The sequence below is a fragment of the Octopus bimaculoides genome, chromosome 1 (assembly GCF_046866305.1).
Source record: "Octopus bimaculoides isolate indiv1 chromosome 1, ASM4686630v1, whole genome shotgun sequence".
Classification (NCBI taxonomy): Eukaryota; Metazoa; Mollusca; class Cephalopoda; order Octopoda; family Octopodidae; genus Octopus; species Octopus bimaculoides.
The window spans coordinates 34,014,017-34,032,367 of record NC_142928.1 but is presented as its reverse complement, the minus strand read 5'-3'; the positions used below and the strand labels follow the sequence as shown (position 1 = coordinate 34,032,367).

Genomic DNA, 18,351 nt, shown 5'->3' with positions numbered 1-18,351 from the left:
AATTTATACTTTATTTCTTCAACATCAAACCTTAATTGAGATGACCTATAGCCAAATTTGTTCTAGTCATAACCATCCTGTATCTTTAAGACTATTTAGGACTACATAGTCCAGTGTGTTTTTTCTTTCAGATATAAATACTTGTCAATTATAAGTGAATTGGCAGGGTCATTGAGTAGCAAATAAAATGTATAATCTGAGGGATATTTGACTGATATTTTTAGATTGAGTAACCACAAAGAAACTCTCTCATTGGCTTGTTTATTTCAGGTTGATAATATCAATACTAGTTGGTTTCAATTGACTATTCCTCTCTTATAGAACAAATTATAAGAATTCAGTATTATTAAAAAAAAAAAAGTGGTTAAAAAAAATAAAAGTATTAAGACTATCTTTGCTAACATGGGATAGAATGTATGTCTAAACAAAATTATGACATTGGAATTCAACCTTATCAGACACTGAAATCAATGAGGCCATTTACATAAATTTATGTAAGAAATGATGCAATACTCTTACAAAGCATCAAGTATTTTCATATGTACTGACTGGAACCAGTTACAACATAAAGTTGGTAAGTCAAGTTTAAGACAAACATCTAATTCAAGAAGAGCAATGATAAACATCAGAAAAGACTGTTATGATGAAAAAAGATCATTGTAAATAAGTTGGCATTTGAAGGCCAGGATTTTAATTGAAAAAGGAATAAGCATGTGATTTAGGAGTCTACTTTGTAAATACATGACATGAGTTTTGAGCTTACTGCATGATGCTCTGGGTAAATGTCATTCTCAAGCTGACCAATGCCTTGTGAATGGAATTTTGTTGCTGGAAACTGTGCAGAAGTTCGTCATATATGAATGTGAAAGCCTGTGTCCGTGTGGTCCTTTTATGTTCCATAGCTTAATGGTTTGAAAAGTAGAGATCAATAAGATATATACCAGACTGAAATAAATACTGGGGTCGACTTGATTAACTATAAACTCTTGTCATAACCATAGTTCAATGACTGAAAAAAAAAAAAGATGAAATAAAATGAAAGAAAAACTAAACTACTGTTAGACCTTGATTATCCCAATATAGACAAGGAGTATTTTGCTTGGATAACTGATCTAATTGTAAACAAAGGAAGCCATAGTGAACATAATTATGTAAAAAAAAAAGAAAATAAAAACAAACAAAACTAAAAATAAAAACATGTTTAAAGAGATTTTATGTTTTTCAATCAATAAAATGTTGTATTCTGTGCAATGTTTGATGCCTTTTCACCACAATCCAGACATTGTAAAGTCTCATTTTTCTGTTCGATTGTCACTGGTGTTCACTTTCTCTTCACAGACATGGTAACAACAACAAACTCAATTACTTGTAACAGATGTATATACTTGGAACAAAGTCATAGAGATGAATGAAGATACCATTGATTTTGCCATGCTTTTAAATTCTTCAGCATGTTAGTCACTTTTACTTTTACAATGTTACAATTATTTTAACATTGTTTAAAATGACTGACTGATATCAAACTAGCAGCCTGGTATATAGTACTTTTGATACCTGGAAACAAAAGACTTGATCATGACACCAGTGTTGAGAACACCTCTCCAATGTTTGTGTTCTTCAGAAATTTGAATTCACTTTTAATCATTGTAAACAAAAGATGAAACAGCAGCACTTATGTTATAATTGAGTTCGAGTTACACACAATTTAGCTAATCAGATAATCACAGGACCTTGAGATCTTGTTTGGATTATCCAAAAATTAGAAACTTGATGTTTAGATATCTGAAATTTAACTGTAAACTACTTCTAGAGATAAAATCTGCTTATGATATGGTAACCACAAAACGGAGATGGATGTAGGCAAATAAAATGTTTCAGTGGAAGTTGCAAGCATACAATGTCATGTGGTCAGTTAGGCTTCAAAATACATAGATGAATATTTGTTAACATAATTAATACAGGAAGCATTAAAAAGCTAACTAGATATAATTATGTGGTGATGGACAAAAGACTAATATTGTTTTTATTTGTCAATTAAGGCAGACAACTCTGGGTATGTTTGTGTCTTATTATGAACTCATTTAAACTGCAACTGGTCAAACATGTTTTTGCATCCTTTAAATAGTAAATGCAAGTCTACAAGAGAAGACTCTGTATTTCATGACAGTAAAAAAATGTTGATTTAACACTGATGTTGGTGCCACATAAAAATTGCCCAGTACATTCTGTAAAGTGGTTTGTGTTAGGAAGGGTCTCCAGCCATAGAACCCATGCCAAAACAGACAATTGGCGCTGGGTGCAAATCTCCAACTGGCTAGTGCCCATGCCAGTGTGGAAAACGGATGTTAAATGATGACGATAATGATGATGATTAAAAACCAAAATGAAATCCATGCAGAATAATAGTTCTTATTGATTTCAGAGTATTTATTTCTACTTTTGCTGTATGATATAGCAACACTAACCAACATTAAGGTGCTGTATAGGCAGAATTGATACTGTTGGTCAAAATGTCTTCTGGTATTTAATTACAACCTTTTACATTCTAAGTTCAAATCCTGCTGAAGTCAACTTGCCTTCTGTTCATCCAGAATCAGTAAAAGTACAGTTAAGTACCGAGACCATGCAGCATCCTAGACATGAATTGAATTTTAATAGATTTTTGAGACTGGCTCAGAAATTTATTCTTAAATCAATGGGTTCAAATTTAGAAACAAAAGTGCTTGGCTTCTGCTCCAAATCTTATGGATTGACTAAAGATTTCTTGTGTTACTAAGGTAAATATATGTATTCAATAAATATGATTATTACCAAATAATCTTGTGAAGTAGTAGAAATAATAAAATACTGCAGTAAATGCCTTTTAGTCCACTTTAGGCTCATTCATATCTGTGTGGTTGAGGTTTGCTTCCCAACTAACTGGATTTGGGTTCAATTCCACTATGTGGCACCTTTGACAAGTGTCTTACACATTCTCACTGGACCAACTAAAGCTTTGCGAGTAGATTTGGATGACAGAATCTGAGAGAAGTCTGTCATGTGTGTGTGTGTCCTTGCTTGATATCAGGCAGTAGTTGTAAAGGAGCATCACCATTATACAAGTGGTGTCCTTCATTTCCAATCTTCCATAAAAACATGTCTGGCCATGAGTAAACATTACCTTCCTTGGAAACTGGTGGGAGTTGACAACAGCAAAGGTGTCTGGTTATTTATAATCTCCCTCAAACAATTCTGTCTTACTTTTCCAAGTATAGAAAAGTGGGCATTAATATAACAATGATTTCTTTACATATTGAATTCATTAGAGCCCATTTTACTTTTCATATCTTGTAATGTAAGTACTTGTCCTGAGTCAGCTAATTGAAGACACTTCTAAAAATGTGTCCTTGTGCCAATGTAATGAAATATTATTACTGAATTTTGTTATTTTTTTATTTTCCTATTAGATAGTCCTTTGTTTTTACTTCTGTCAAAAGTTAAACTGCAGTAATCCCTAGGATTAGAGGTTAACTTTATTTATTGTATTTGTAAGTAGATAATGGATATATCTGTTTTTGCTTTGGTTAAGGTAATAGTCTATAAAAAAAATAAGCTATCTGTTTTTTTGGTGTATGATTAGTCCATGGTCGATGCCCGTGCCACCTTACTGGCCCCTGTGCCAGTGGCACATAAAAAGCACCTACTACACTCCCATAGTGGTTAGCAATAGGAAGGGCATCCAGCAGTAGAAACATTGCCAAATCAGATTGGAGCCTGGTGCAGCCTCCTGGCTTGCCAGTTCTCAGTCAAACTCTCCAACCCATGCCAGCATGGAAATCAGATGTTAAACGATGATGATGATAATTAATGTTAAAAAGAAAACTGTAGAAAGGGAACTATATGTCTATATGTATATATATAGTATTACTATTATTAAGGCAGCAATATGGCAGAATCATTAGCACACTGGACAAAATGCTTAATAGCATTTCGCCCATTTTTACACTGAGTTCAAATTCTGCTGGGGTCAACTTTGCCTTTCATCCTTTAGGAGTTGATAAAATAAGTACCAGTTGAGCATTGCCACCAAGGTCAACTTTATCTTTCATCCTTTTGGGGTGGAAAAATAAAGTACTAGTGAAAGACTGGGGTCAATGTAATCGACTAGTCCTCTCCTCCACAATTCCAGGCCTTGTGCCTATAGTAGAAAGGATTATCATCATTATTATTATTATTATTGATTATAAAGAAGTTTGTCTAATTATAAGGTTAAATTTCTCCAATAACTCTGCTTTTAACCTTTTTGTTTTTCAGTTTAAATCCTGTTTCTTATTCTTGCATAAGTAGGTCTTGAAAATTATTTTACAAAACTGCATATTTCTGTGGTAGTTGTTTTTACTGCTAGACATGCTTCCTACTACTTGCAATGCACCTGTGAAGTTAGTATGACATCTGTCAACTAAGGCAGCTGAGATAAGTAGATAAGTCTGAATGTGCTATAAGAACAGGTGAGTTCTCAAATTTCATGCTGGCCCATTTTTATGGGAAGAATTCATCTCTTCTCAAGATAAACACTCATTTGTTTTTATGCATTGTAATAAGTGATTTTTGGTGAGATAGAATTCTAATTTTTGAACTCTAGTGTCTTTATTTTTTTTGAGATATGCAGAATTGTCTGCTGAAACACAACACAGTAGCTATTTTAGTTTCGAGTCAGTGATGTTTTTGCGTGAATAATAGGAATGCAATTTATATCTGAGATATATAAATGAAAGCAAATAATAAATTGTCATGAGAACTGGTGTACCTGGTTGGCTCTATGCGTGATGTGCCTCTGGGACCACTAACCTGGGATGACCCCAGCCTCATCAAGCAAGAGCATGAAGCAAACAAGCAAGCATGAGCATAGCAAGTATCAAAACAATGCTGTTAATCACTGTTGTGTTTTGTCATAGGAGAATAACTTCTCCTTTCAGACGAATAGCAAATCTAATTTTAATATATATTAGTGAGCTGGCAGAAATGTTAGCATGCCGGGTGAAATGCTTAGCGGTATTTTGTCTGTCTGTACGTTCTGAGTTCAAATTCTGCCAAGGTTAACTTAGCCTTTCATCCTTTCAGGTTTGATAAATTAAGTACCAGTTGCATACTGAGGTTAATCTAATCTACTGGCCCCCTCCCCCAAAATTTCAGGCCTTGTGTCTAGAGTAAAAAAGAATATGTATATCATTTATTTTTATGAGATTGCTGGAAAGAGGACACATGCATATTATATGTATCCTACATCAACTATATGGGTTTGATTTTTTTTAAATTGCATGCTTGGATTTATGTACAAAGGACTCACTATTGCTTTGAACTCATTACTAGCCCAACATTTTGATCCCACAGTCATTGTACTTCTTAAGTGTGTTAATACTTTCTTTCCTCATTTTCCAAACTGGAATTACTTGTAAATTTCATGTTATTGTTGTTTGTTCTTGGCCAGTCCTTAGCAAGCAAATATATAAGTAAAGCTTTCCAGCTTTGACATTTTCATCTAATTTTTCAGTATATCTAGGATTAATGTGTCCATACCTTTTTATAAGATTGTAAGGTGTGGCATGAGAGGAATTGACTGCTACTTTTAGCAAACTGAGCTACTGCATAGAGGCTTCTTCATTGGCTTGTACTCTTCATATTGTGTCTTCACATTGTTGTTTAGGTCACATCAGCCTTTATCAAACAAAACTATGTGCAAAGGCATTTGAGCTGTGACTGTCTCATCTGTTTATCTGCTTTTTACAGTATGTCTATAGGACTATATTTAACATGTTTTGTTTTTTTTTAAAGATGCTAGTGTCTATGTGATATGAGACAGATTTGGCTGCTGAAAGCACTATATGTTCTGTTTACTGCACAATAGTAAATTTGATAATTCTTTATGGATTATTATGTGATGTTATAGCACAGTGTCAGAAATGTATGAGTTCTGGGAAAACTGGGTTAAATGTTTTAGAATATTTAGTTTCATCCTCCTGCATTCTGATTTCAAATCTCTTTGAGGTTATCTTTGCTTTTTATACTCCTGAGATGATAAAATAAATCCTAGTCATCGTATATAGCAGTGGTTCCCAAACATTTTCAGTCTGCCGCCCCCTTGACACCCAGGCCACATTCCTAGCACCCCCACCTCAACTAACCATCACAAACATGGACCTCTTTCTGAAACAACTTCAAAGCAACTGCATTTCACAAATAAAACTTAAATCTAATGAACCCATTATTTTGTTGTTTTTACATGAATCGCTACCCCATTATCACCCCACTTTTCTTCAATGCCCCTTTGGAACTTTCCACTTCCCCCCGGGGGAGGGGGCAATGCCACTCACTTGAGGAACCACTGATATATAGGAACTGATTTAATTGGCTATATTTCTCTCTGCTTCATATTTAGTCAGTGTAAGAAATTATTATCACATCAATTTTTAAGATATCAACAATCTTTAAAGATATTCGTTACAATCTTTTGAGATATTAACTATCTTTTAACTGTTTAAATAACTGGAATTTTTTTTTCATTTCTTTTCAGTACAGACCTGTTGGGATCCATATATAGAGCTACTATTCTTTTGTGTTGTTGTTAATTAATAATGCTAACAAAACAAATCCTTTGAAAATATTTTGTTTTTTGGTTTTAAATAACATTATTTTTCTTTTGTGTCTGTGTATGTAGGTCACAAATTTATGTATTTCTATAGTTTAGTGTTTTTTTCACAAAGAGTATTATATAATAATAGAAAAGCATATAACAGATTCAAAATTATGTTTCCATACTTCTCTTTCTCCCCACCCCACCCATCTTTCTCCCCACCTCCCCCATCTTTCTCCCCACCTCCCCCATCTTTCTCCCCACCTCCCCCATCTTTCTCACAAGTATGTATTCAGTAACATTTGTGTGTCATGAAGGGCAGGTTACTTCTCACATGTTAGGCAGCACCTTCCTTTCAAGAAATTAATTTTATTTCTTTTTTGCTGATGTAAACCATCATTGTTTTTCTCCAATTCTAGCTTTGTTGATTTTTGAGATGAAACTAGTGGATAACTGATCATTTATTCAGAAATTCAAACTTTATTTCTTCAAACATCGTCCTATATTCCTTTGCAAAGCTCATTGCATTACAGGCCATTGTAAAAGCAAAATAAAAGTTTCTAACGAACACTGTCTGAGCTCCTAACAGCCTTGGCTGGGTTCATAAAATGTAATCCTAATGTGAACCCACACACATCCCATTAATTCTGCATTTAGGATTTTATTTTTGCAGACACCATGTTTATGCTGAAGTATTTCTATGGCTGACTCCACTAATTTGTCTCTGTGAAATATCTGTTACACATCAGTTTTGCTTTTGATAGGTGTCATTGAATAAGTACCATAAATAGTACCTTCCTTGAATTTGCAATTGTTTCCTATCTCTTTATTTTAGTTATCATCTGTTCAGTTCTCTGCATTCCATTGTTTTTCTTTCCTACCAAGTAGGCTCAGTTGTTTTTGATTAACAAAATTACTCAATCATTTGCATCCCAAAAGAATGCATTCTTTACGTTGCTGAAATGTTTAAAGTGGACATATCCATCCCAGATATTCTACTTGTTTTATGCCCTAACCAGCCAGATCCAGCCTCTCACACCTAGCCTACAATGTCATTCTAAAGATAAGCATTCACATCATTGAAATCGTTAAGCTACAAGACAATGCATGATTAATTCAGAGCAATTTGAATAAATAAATAAACATTACATTTTATAGAATAATCTGAATGCTAAAGGGTTAAATTACTGTAAATGTGGGTTGTGAATGCAGTTTTCCAAGATGCCATTGAACAAGGCTTAGCTGTGGAATTCTATAGTATACAATGGACAATTTAGATATAATTGCCATGAGTAGTCGATGTGCTTAGAATCTGAGTCTTGAAGATATCATTTTACATTTTGTGACATAACACTGAAACAAGAAACTGCCATTGTGTAACTTATAGTTCTTGTAACAGGTATTGCTAGCTTTCATGTCTCATTCTTTTTATTTATTTACTTATTTATTTATGTATTTATTTATTTACAATGACACCGAGAAAAGACTGAATTCTATTTATAAAAACTCATATTATTAATTACCATATTTGATGGCATATTAGACCACTTTTTTCCAAAAAATGTCTCAAAAGAAATCACCCCAGATCATATTTGTGAAGTTGGGTTCCCATGTACTTTAAATGTACTAAAACCCTTTTCTCCTGAATATACAGTGCTGAAATTAGGGTACATCTGATATACCTGTCTGCGTCTTTTATGTCACCAAATATGGTATATAAAATCTTTACCCATTCTCATAATTTTCTGGCAGGGCTGCTAGAGAATGCCAGTTTTGTGTCTGTGGGCCAGAGTTGTAGTGAGTGAGTCTTTGTCAATCAGTCAGAAGGTCAACTTTTGGATGTAGCCTCAGATGTTTGTCTACATAAGCAGTAGCACCGTTCTAGATGTGAGAGGCAGTATTTCATTCATGGGTGTTGGACTTACATCACTTCACAGTGTAATTTATGCCTTGGTTGTCATTTAACCCCAGGTTGGTCCTGATTGAGTTGAACCATGATCAGAGACGTTTTGACCATGACTACCTCATCTTATTTCCAGACATAGTGCATCTACAACTACATTATTTATTATTATTTTAACACAATTGGGTGTGATTTGAGAGATATTTGGTGGATAACAGGCAGAATAACCATATAGATAATTTATATTGTTATTGGTTATGTTTAAGAATTGCTGAACCCATTAGGTCACTACTGAAGACTGTATCTCTATGGTAATTAATTTAAAGCGATTCAATTTGTTGAAGCTTATCACTTGTTAATCTACATTTATGGCTTTGAATTTAACACTTGAAATGGAATACTTCTCAATAGTTCAATGTTCCTACAACTGGCTAGAGCAGGTTTTTACTCTCCTTAAGGCATCTATTTGGTAGGGTGATTTGTGTACTATCATTTTAATTCAATGATGGGGTGATTTGGGTACTACCATTTTAATCCAAAGTACTTTCACCATGCATATACTGCAGATGGGATATAAACCACCAAAGACTTTGGTCAAATGGTTTGACACTCTGTTGACTTAACTATATGCAACATGGCAGTTATTTTTTTAGTGACCAATCTTCTTAATTTTAAAAGCTTAACCAACACAAACTTCAGCTACAGCAGTCTTCTTCAATTCTCTGACAGCTTGTGTTTCCAATAAGAATGCTTAAGAAGGACATAAAATTGTTTGATTGATAGCCTTAATTCATAACAGGCTTTGAAATATCAGTGAAATTTTATTGTGAAATTATTGAGAGAAACCAGCTTCAGGTACTGCTGCTGTGACTTGAAGAGGCATGCTGTTGTTGGTAAAAGACTTTAAACATTGAGTTATAATATAAATCATAAACTTTGATCTTGACAAATCCTAACTTATAGTCTATAGTGGGACCTGTAGCAAGAACAGCTATTCAAACATCAAACTATACCAGTACAATGTAACTGTCAAATAGGAGACTAACCAAGGCACGAGACAGACTTCATCGTCTGTTATAAGCTGTTACCTTGAATAAATTTAAAGTATTCAGTTGTCAAGTATTGTAAGTACTTACTCACTGCTTTTCTTAAAAGTGTATTTATTTACAGTTTATTATTTTGGAATATAAACTCAATAGAAAAGATAAGAGTGTTTCATTAAGTGTCTTACAAAATTTAATTTGGGATCTATTCTACTTTCTGAATTTAAATCCTGTTGGAGTTGACTTAATCTTTCAATTTCCTTAGGAGTTGTGTTGTTGTCTAGCTCTAGGTCATGTTTATGTCCAGCAGACATATTATCAAAGGCAATCATTTTGTGACAACCCATATTTTTATGGAGTATGTAGGACTGCATTGTATAAGGTATGCATTCCTTATTTAAGATGGCTTTGTATGATTGAGGGAAGTTTAATTGCTATATCTTTCAGGCCAAGTGACCCTATAGGGGTTCTCTTGTTGGCCCTGTTAATAGATGGTTCAATAAGTACCAAGAACTGCTAGGATTTGGCACTGTTGAATATACTGTATAATTTGGTCTTGTATTTTTGTAAGAAATCATTATTTTCAAATGAGCAGTTCTGATGTGAAAAGTATTCCAGCTATGAACCTTTCATTTTCTAGAGGTGTGTAGGATTACATTGTCCAAGATTTTAAGATGATAGGGTGATTTGGGTACTATTTGTAGCAATCGAATGATGATCATTGAGAGGCACCCTTATTGACGTGGGTATGTAATGGTGGGGTGGTGTACTAATAGAAACAATAGAGCACTAATTTAAATACATCATATTACAAGTTAATGCAGGAGTCTTGACCTGGTTGTTGGCTTGCTGGGAATAGCTACTAAATCTCCCTCAAATCACACCCTAGCTTATTATGAATAGAACATATTGGAAAATGGAGCTACATATCTCCCTATCTACTTAAGCCCTTCACTCCTTGTGCAGTATAGGCCATCAATGACTTTTCTCCACTGTTCTTGGCATTAGGCTGCCTTTTCTGCTTCTCTCCAGTTGGACTTCTGCTTCTTTTTGTATTTGTCTGCACCACATCTTATGTTTCCCCGAGGAAAAGTCTTCTTCACCCAGATCTTATTGGTTTTGAATTGTCATCAGTGCTTCTGTAACTTTGCTTTTTTTTTTACTAGGTAGGAGTGAAAAACCCACTTTTACATTTGTGGTCCATATTAATCTGGCCTCTATCCTTTGACCCGTCCAGCAAGGAAGGTGCTACCAGGAGCATGTGATCTACTGGATTAGCTGTCAGAGTCACTAAGGCACACAAGTCACCACACTGTAACAAGGATTGGATCTTGTGGTGTAGTTCCAAATACATTATCTAAAGAGATAGGGTGGTCATGGCTGGAAGGCATTTGACCAGAAATTTGTTCAATCAGAGGTGGCTATTAAACAACTATAATTAGGATGAATTCATGGTTATAGGGAAGGAAACTACAAAAACCCATCAGATGGACTGTATGAGTTCTGAGATGGTAGATTTAATTCAGCACCTGATTAGACAGCACCACCTAACCTGCTCTTGAGTGCCTTTTAGAAGAGTCCACTATGTTAAGAGCAGGTAAGCCTGGTAATTTCTCTGATGATAACTTTCTACTTTCTTCATAACAATCTCAGGAGCCTTAGATCACAAAGGCTGCTCTTCTTCTTCTGACTAAACCATCAAAAACAATAAAACAGACCATTCTGCTTCAAAAATTCTTTTGATAAGTATTTTATTTGAAACTTAGTTTGTTTTCCATATATATGTTATAAATCATTAATTTAAAGTGTTATTTTTAAATACCACAGTTGAGATATTAAGCAAATCATCATCATCATCATCATTATTATTATGATCATCAACCATCATTTTTATGAAACAGTTGATGTTGGGTTCACCAATAAAGCATCTAAATGATTATACAGCAATAAACACTTCACTGATATTTTTTAGGACAATTCAATGGTTTTCTAATATTTCTGTTTTTTTTTTTATATAATTTATATACCATTTATTTTTCACATTTTGAACATGATAAACCACCATTGTTATTTATTATAATTGAGTACTAATTAGATTTTTGTTGTTGTTCTCTATTTTTCATTGAGTAACTAAATTTAACCAGGTTATTTATTTATTTTTTGCATACTGTAAATCAAAAGATATTAGCTGTTCTACATTCCTATGTATGATGTTGTATCATATAATATGTAGCTTTATTGGAAGACATTCTTGTGTTTATTTCTTATTAAAATATGGTGAATTAAACAATTGAAACACATTAAATAAGTTAACATTAAAAAAAAAATTGATTTCTATTAACATATTTTTGCATTGTTATATTTCATAGCTGGCAATTTGTTTGAAAAATGATGGTGCTTTGTTTGTTTGTAATTTTTTAAAATTGAGTCTTTTGTTTCATTTATTTTTATGACTGTTTGTAGCATATTACATCGTATTATTCTTTTATAAGTTCTCCATATTATCAATATATCTAAATTGAGTAAGGCGGCGAGCTGACAGAATCATTACCATGTCAGACAAACTACTTGACAACATTTCTTCCAACTTTACATTCTGTGTTCAAATGCTGCCAGTTGACTTTGCTTTTCATCCATTCACAGTCAATAAAATAAGTTCCAGTTGAGCACTGGGATCGATGTCATCCCCCAGTGCTCAACTCTCACGAAATTCCTGGCTTTGTACCAAAATTTGAAACCAATATATCTAAACTGAGTAAGGCAGAATTGTTACCATGCCTGACAAAATACTTAGTAGCATTTCTTCAATATAGGTATCAGTTGAGCTCTGGGGTTGGTGTAATTGACTTACCCACTCTTGCAAAATTAATGGTCTTGTGAAACCAATGTATTTAACATTTGAAACCAATATTGCTAAATTAAGTTGTTCTTTAACACCATATGAACTCTGAGTAAGCAAAACTATGATCAAAAGCATTCCAACTGTGACTGACTCATCTGTTATTCAGCTTATCCTTCCTTTTTTTATGGCTGTAATGCATCATTTAAGGGATATTTAACTACTGTTTCTGGAAGGTCTAGTTAGAGTGCCTTATTAACATTAGCTATAATGAATTACAGTGTTAGAGCTAAGCTGATGGTTAGTCTTGTCTGTGACCTGGTATAAATTTCTAGTTGCTGCTATTTCATTTCGGAAACATCCTTAAAGCACTTAAAAAAAGGTGGGGGAGGTATCAATGTTACAAAATACCTTTCCTTCCACTTTATAAATCTGAATCCTTTATGCCTATGGGAGAAATCAATGGAAGTAAACTGAGGTAGTTGGAAATGAAACATTTTCACACATCTTGTAAATTGTTGTTGCATGAAATGAAGATAGTTTGGGGTTAGAGCATCAAAGAAAATCAGTGTGTGTGTATGTGTGTGTGATCTTTTCCTAATTATTGATCAATACTTGAAACTGGCATAATTGGCGAAGAGAGTACAAGGAAAGATTGGAGACTAAGTTACGTGCAAATATATACTTATTCATCATTTATTAACTTCATTTGTTGACATAATTTAATACAATCTTGTTGTTTAACCCCAGGTCAACTCATTATATGTCATATCCAGTTAAGTACTTCAACAAAATGTCTTACAGTATTTATTCTGGTCTCTTGCTTTCTGAGTTCAAATTCTGCTAATTTCAATATTACCTTCCTGGGTTGATAAATGAAGTTATAGTTTGGGGCTGTGAACTGACAGAATGATTAGGGTTGGATAGGGTACTTGCTTTGCAGTATTTATTTCAGCTCCTTGCATTCTGAGTTCAAATCTCACTGTGGCACCTTTGATGCTTTTAACGGAATCCTCTCTATTGCAAATATTCACGCCATGTTGCTAGTTTGAGCCGCCTTTTTTCTTTTCCTCTTTCCCTCTCATTCACCAGTCTTGTAATGGAATGAGATGATTGGATATGGCTGTTTGGATGCAGATGATTTGTCACAGTTGACTGAACATTCAGGCTGTTTTAATGATTGTACTTTTTGGTGCTTGACACAAGCACTCACACATGCATGAACTCATGTGCACATGGTCAGAAATATAAACATGTGGAGTAAAAGAGAGAAAGAAAGAGAGAGAGTGAGAGAGAGTGAGAGAGAGAGAGAGAGTGTGTGTGTGTATGTGTGTGTGTGCGTGTGTGTGTGTGTGTGTGTGTGAGAGAGAGAGAGAGAGAGAGAGAGAGAGAGAGAGAGAAAAACATTAACATGTTAACCACCATGGCCTGTTCTTGGAACTTACCAGTGAAGCCACAGATTTCCAGTCGTGCTACATTGTTTAATTACAAGGAAATGTAATTCTTTTGCAGTTTTACAATATTTCATAATTAAACTTTAATATTTAACACTAATGTTATTTAAATATCCTCAAAACCATGACAAAGATACAAAATATAATATTTTCTCAAATTACGAAAATGTACCACCAGTGGTGCATATGGCAGTTGTGTGAAGTTTGCGATTAACCACTGATGGTACGCATGGTGGTTAATGTGTTAAAGTGAATAAACCATTAAACCATCTGATGTTGAATAAGTCAGCATTGGATCAGCAATGCCAAATAGGTGATGCCAAAATGGCTGTATGATAACATTTCATATCCATCATGTAAGTCCTGTAAAGAGTTGTGGGCACTTCTTTTCCTCCTGATTAAACTATTAAGAAAAACACAAAATCAAAGCAGACAATAGAACTTGGCACAGTCCTCTAGTTCTGCCAGCTCTTGTCAAACCATCCAACCCATGACAGCATGGAAAACACATGTTAAATGCTGATGATGTTAAGTATCTACCAAAAAGTAGAATTTGTTTTTTCTGCAAGTTATGTGACCGCAATTAGCTTGACACATCATCATCATTTAACATCGTTTTTCCATGCTGGTATGGGTTGGACGGTCTGACAGGCACTGGCCAGCTGGAGAGCTGCACCAGGCTACAATTGTCTGTTTTGGCCTAGTTTGTACATCTTGATGTCCTTCCTAACAGCAAGCATGTTACAAAGTGTACTGGGTGCTTTTTTACAAGGCACTAGCACGGGTGCTTTTTATGTGAAACCAACACAATAGAACAGTTTCAAACATGACATTCCTCAACAAAAGATAGATTGGTGTATAAAACTGCTTTCTGCAGTTAATAGTAATGAAATTTTGAATAGACATATCTGATTTCTGCAGTAAACGTGCTAATAAGGTATAGCCCAGAGATCAAGGAGACGATTGGTGGTCTGCTTCAGCAAAAATTAATCCCTACCAAATTCATCTGTTTTCATTTTTTTCACCCTGTTCCTACTTAGCCCCACATTTTTTACCCTCATCTTTGCTGAAATATAAACTCTCACCATCTCTTACACTACTCATTCAGTCCTTTTCCCTCCATTTCCCCACATTTATAACTTTTTATTACCCTTTTACTGCTCCATTTTCTCATTCTCTTTTCTGCGACCATATATTTAGTCTTTATATACTTTCTCTTTAAAGATGGACAAGTGTACAAAATACATTTAGTAACAACTTTGCTACTGAATTCCACCAATGATGAAAGGGATTCCAGCCATGACCATTTTTGTCTTTTTTGTATATAGTCCTATGTATTCTTCTTCTTTATTTTTATACAGTAGTGTTGTTATTTCCAGCAGGTCAAGTAGTCACATTGAGTCTCCCTTATTGGCAAAGTTGGTAACATCGCTAAATTCTGAGTTTCAAATTTCATGTTGGGTGGAGGTGAAAACGTTAACTCTGCCTTTCATTTCATTAAGATTCAATGTAAATACCAGTAATATATTAAGATAAATACGTGTTATAATCTTACTCTATAAATTTAAACCTTTTATGAAAAAAACAAACATGTAGACATAAGAAATTTATGTAATATATTTATCATAGTATCATGTTTTATAGTGATAAAAAGAAATTGTTTTATCTTTTGCTGATAATCTAGATGATTTGTGAATTTATCAATGTCTTCTTGTAGCTTGAAAGTCTTACTTGCAATGATGGATCTTCCAGATTTTGGATTGGTAAGCCACATGCACAGCCCATCTATCCCATAGTTGTTCATTTTTTTACCTTATCTAACCATTTCACTCTCCCACCTCCAATGATGTTCAAACTGTTAGTGCAATCTAATTACAATGGCCTTGTGTATTTTTATAAGTGTTTGTGTGAGTGATGTATGTTATGAGCGTGTGTGCATATGTGTGGATTATATTTATCTATTTTAGAAGTGAAAATGTTTTAATTTTTTTCTATAATTTTGAAATACTAAATCTGAATCTCGCTTACAACATTCCTTCCCCCTTCATTTTTTCCCCTATTGTATCCTTAACCCTTTGCTTTTTGTGTTACTTTGATATTTGCCAAATACACTCTTTGTTGGATAGCAAATTAACCAAATAATTTATGCATGCCCTTTTCTCAGGTCACAAGAAATAAGCTTTTCTTTTATATCAGCTAAAAAATTTTTTTTATTGTAAAACTATATCAACTTGTTAACGTTTTAAACGATCAAATCTTATAGATTTTGAGTGGATTAATCTACTTTTACTTTGAATGAATTCAATTTATTCCTTCAGTGCTAATATTGGTGCTAACCAAAAAAAATATGAAGCTATGTTGTAACCATTTGCAGATAGAAACAGTTTGTATTTAATTCTTCTGCCATGAGAATCTGTTTTCAGCTGAAGTTGTATAAGAAGAAGGAAACAAATCCTATTTAAAAATCTGTAAAAGGAATTGTTATATCCTAACCTAAAATGCATTGGTATTTATTCTTGTGGTACTGTTATTTTTATTTTAATATTTATTGCATTTGACATTATACCTTTTTTTTTTTTTTAATTTCCACAGTGTTTAATTCATATTTTATTTAAATAATAATTGATGATTCAAAGAGACACATTCTCTTTTCTTTTATTGAATGATATTTTAATTATCTATTTATAGAAACTAATGATTTTCTTTCTACTGCTCAGGTGTGTTTGTGTGCATGTGATCATTATACTTTTAACATTTATTAGTCTAACCTCTCTGAGTACAGTATGGTAATAACATAGATATCTTTCCTAGACACAGGTGCTAATAGTAAACTGCCTTTTGATCTTATTTGCACTCCATATTGTATGTCTAGTGGATTATATTCTCCAAAATCAATCATATTTATCATTGCTGTTCCATTGCCATGTAGTAAAAAGGATAGTTAATGGATCCTTAATCACTTTTGATGATGACTATTCCAGTCATTTGATCAGCTATTCATTGTATCATGTAACTGAGTATTTTATCATGTGTACTTGTATGTAATCCTCAGGCAGAACCAGTATGACATGATGCCTAATAATTCTGGTCTTGCTCAGTTTCATTCACAAGGCTTGTGTAATCCAAAATTATGTTAAAAGACACTTGCCCGAGATGTCATGCAGTGGGATTGAACCAAGACCTCTTGATTGCAAAGTGAGCTTCTTAACTACTCAGCTATGCCAGCACTCATTAGCAGTGTGTTTTGTACACATACTTTATAAAGTCTGCTTTTGGACATTGGATGAATCCTTTTGTTACATGCAAAGGTAACAACTCAATGAATTTCTTCTACATCTCTTTTATCCTTTACTTTGAATATCTCCATTAATACTTATATCACTGAGATTGTTGTTTAAACATTCCATATTGTTAACTTTCTGGATTGGTTACTACACCTTTACATCTGGAACATCCAAAGTCTTAGGGTTCTATATGTTTCCTTGAGATCCATCATCATCATCATCATCATCACCATCATCATCATTTAATGTCCGTTGTCCATACTGGCATGGGTTGGACGGTTTGACCAGGGCTGACAAGCTGGCAGGCTGCACCAGACTCTGGTCTGATTTGGCATGGTTTCTACAGCTGGATGCCCTTTCTAACACCAATCACTCTTGAGAGTGTAATGGGTGCTTTTATGTGCCACCGGCATGGGTGCCATTTACATGATACCAGTATCTGCCGGGACTGTGATTTTACTTGGCCTGATGGGTCTTCTTCTCAAGCACAACATAATGCCAAAGGTCTCAGTTATTCGTCATTGCCTCCATGAGGCCCAACACTCGAAAGCAGCTTTTCACATGCCACTGGCATCGGAGACTTTGCCTCCATGAGGTCCAATGCTTGAAAGGTGCTTTTTTATGTGCCAGTTATGTGACACCAGCAACAGCTGTAACTACAATTTCACTTGACTTGACAAGTCTTCTCGAAACAGAATATCATCAAAGGTCTTGATCACTAGTCATTTCCTCTGTGAGGACTAAAGTTCAAGGATCATGCTTCACCACCTTGTCCCAAGTCTTCCTGAGTCTACCTCTACTACAGGTTCCCTCCACAGTTAGAGATTGACACTTTTCACATCTGTCCTCGTCTATAACTGTCCTTGTTCTGTAATTTTTATGCACCCATACTTCCACTTACTTCTCAGTACTGAGCTTCAATCAATCTCCTTTTTACATATTGAGCAAGCTCATTGGAATTGGTTCACAGTTATTAATCACTAATTTGGTTTTTGTCATGCTGACTGTGATTGTCTTATTTTTTCAGACAATTCTTCTAGGTTTGCAATCTTTTCTGTAGTTCTTTAACAAATGTGATGTGATGTCAATATATAGAAATTGTCAATAGCATTCAGCCTAAAACTCTGTAAGTGCTTCAAGCACTACAATGAAACAACGCTGAACACAGAGTATTGGTATATCCTATATATTCTAAATTCCTTACTACATTCATTGTCA

At 34.2% G+C, this 18,351-nt stretch overlaps 1 protein-coding gene across 13 annotated transcripts in view; it reads left to right on the top strand.

The window, feature by feature from the left end:
- Nucleotides 1-18,351, top strand: part of LOC106878029 (solute carrier family 66 member 2) — a 288,127-nt gene that overhangs the window by 46,309 nt on the left and 223,467 nt on the right. For 6 of the 13 annotated variants that reach the window (XR_008263579.2, XM_052965961.2, XM_052965960.2 and 3 more), the window contains exon 2: nt 15,567-15,612. The exons of the other annotated variants lie outside the window; for them this stretch is intronic. Coding sequence is in view for 5 of the 6 variants with exons in the window: in XM_052965961.2 (XP_052821921.1) it covers nt 15,586-15,612 (27 nt within the window). In the remaining variant the exon portion in view is untranslated. The remainder of the gene's footprint in view (nt 1-15,566; nt 15,613-18,351) is intronic. 13 annotated transcript variants of the gene reach the window in all.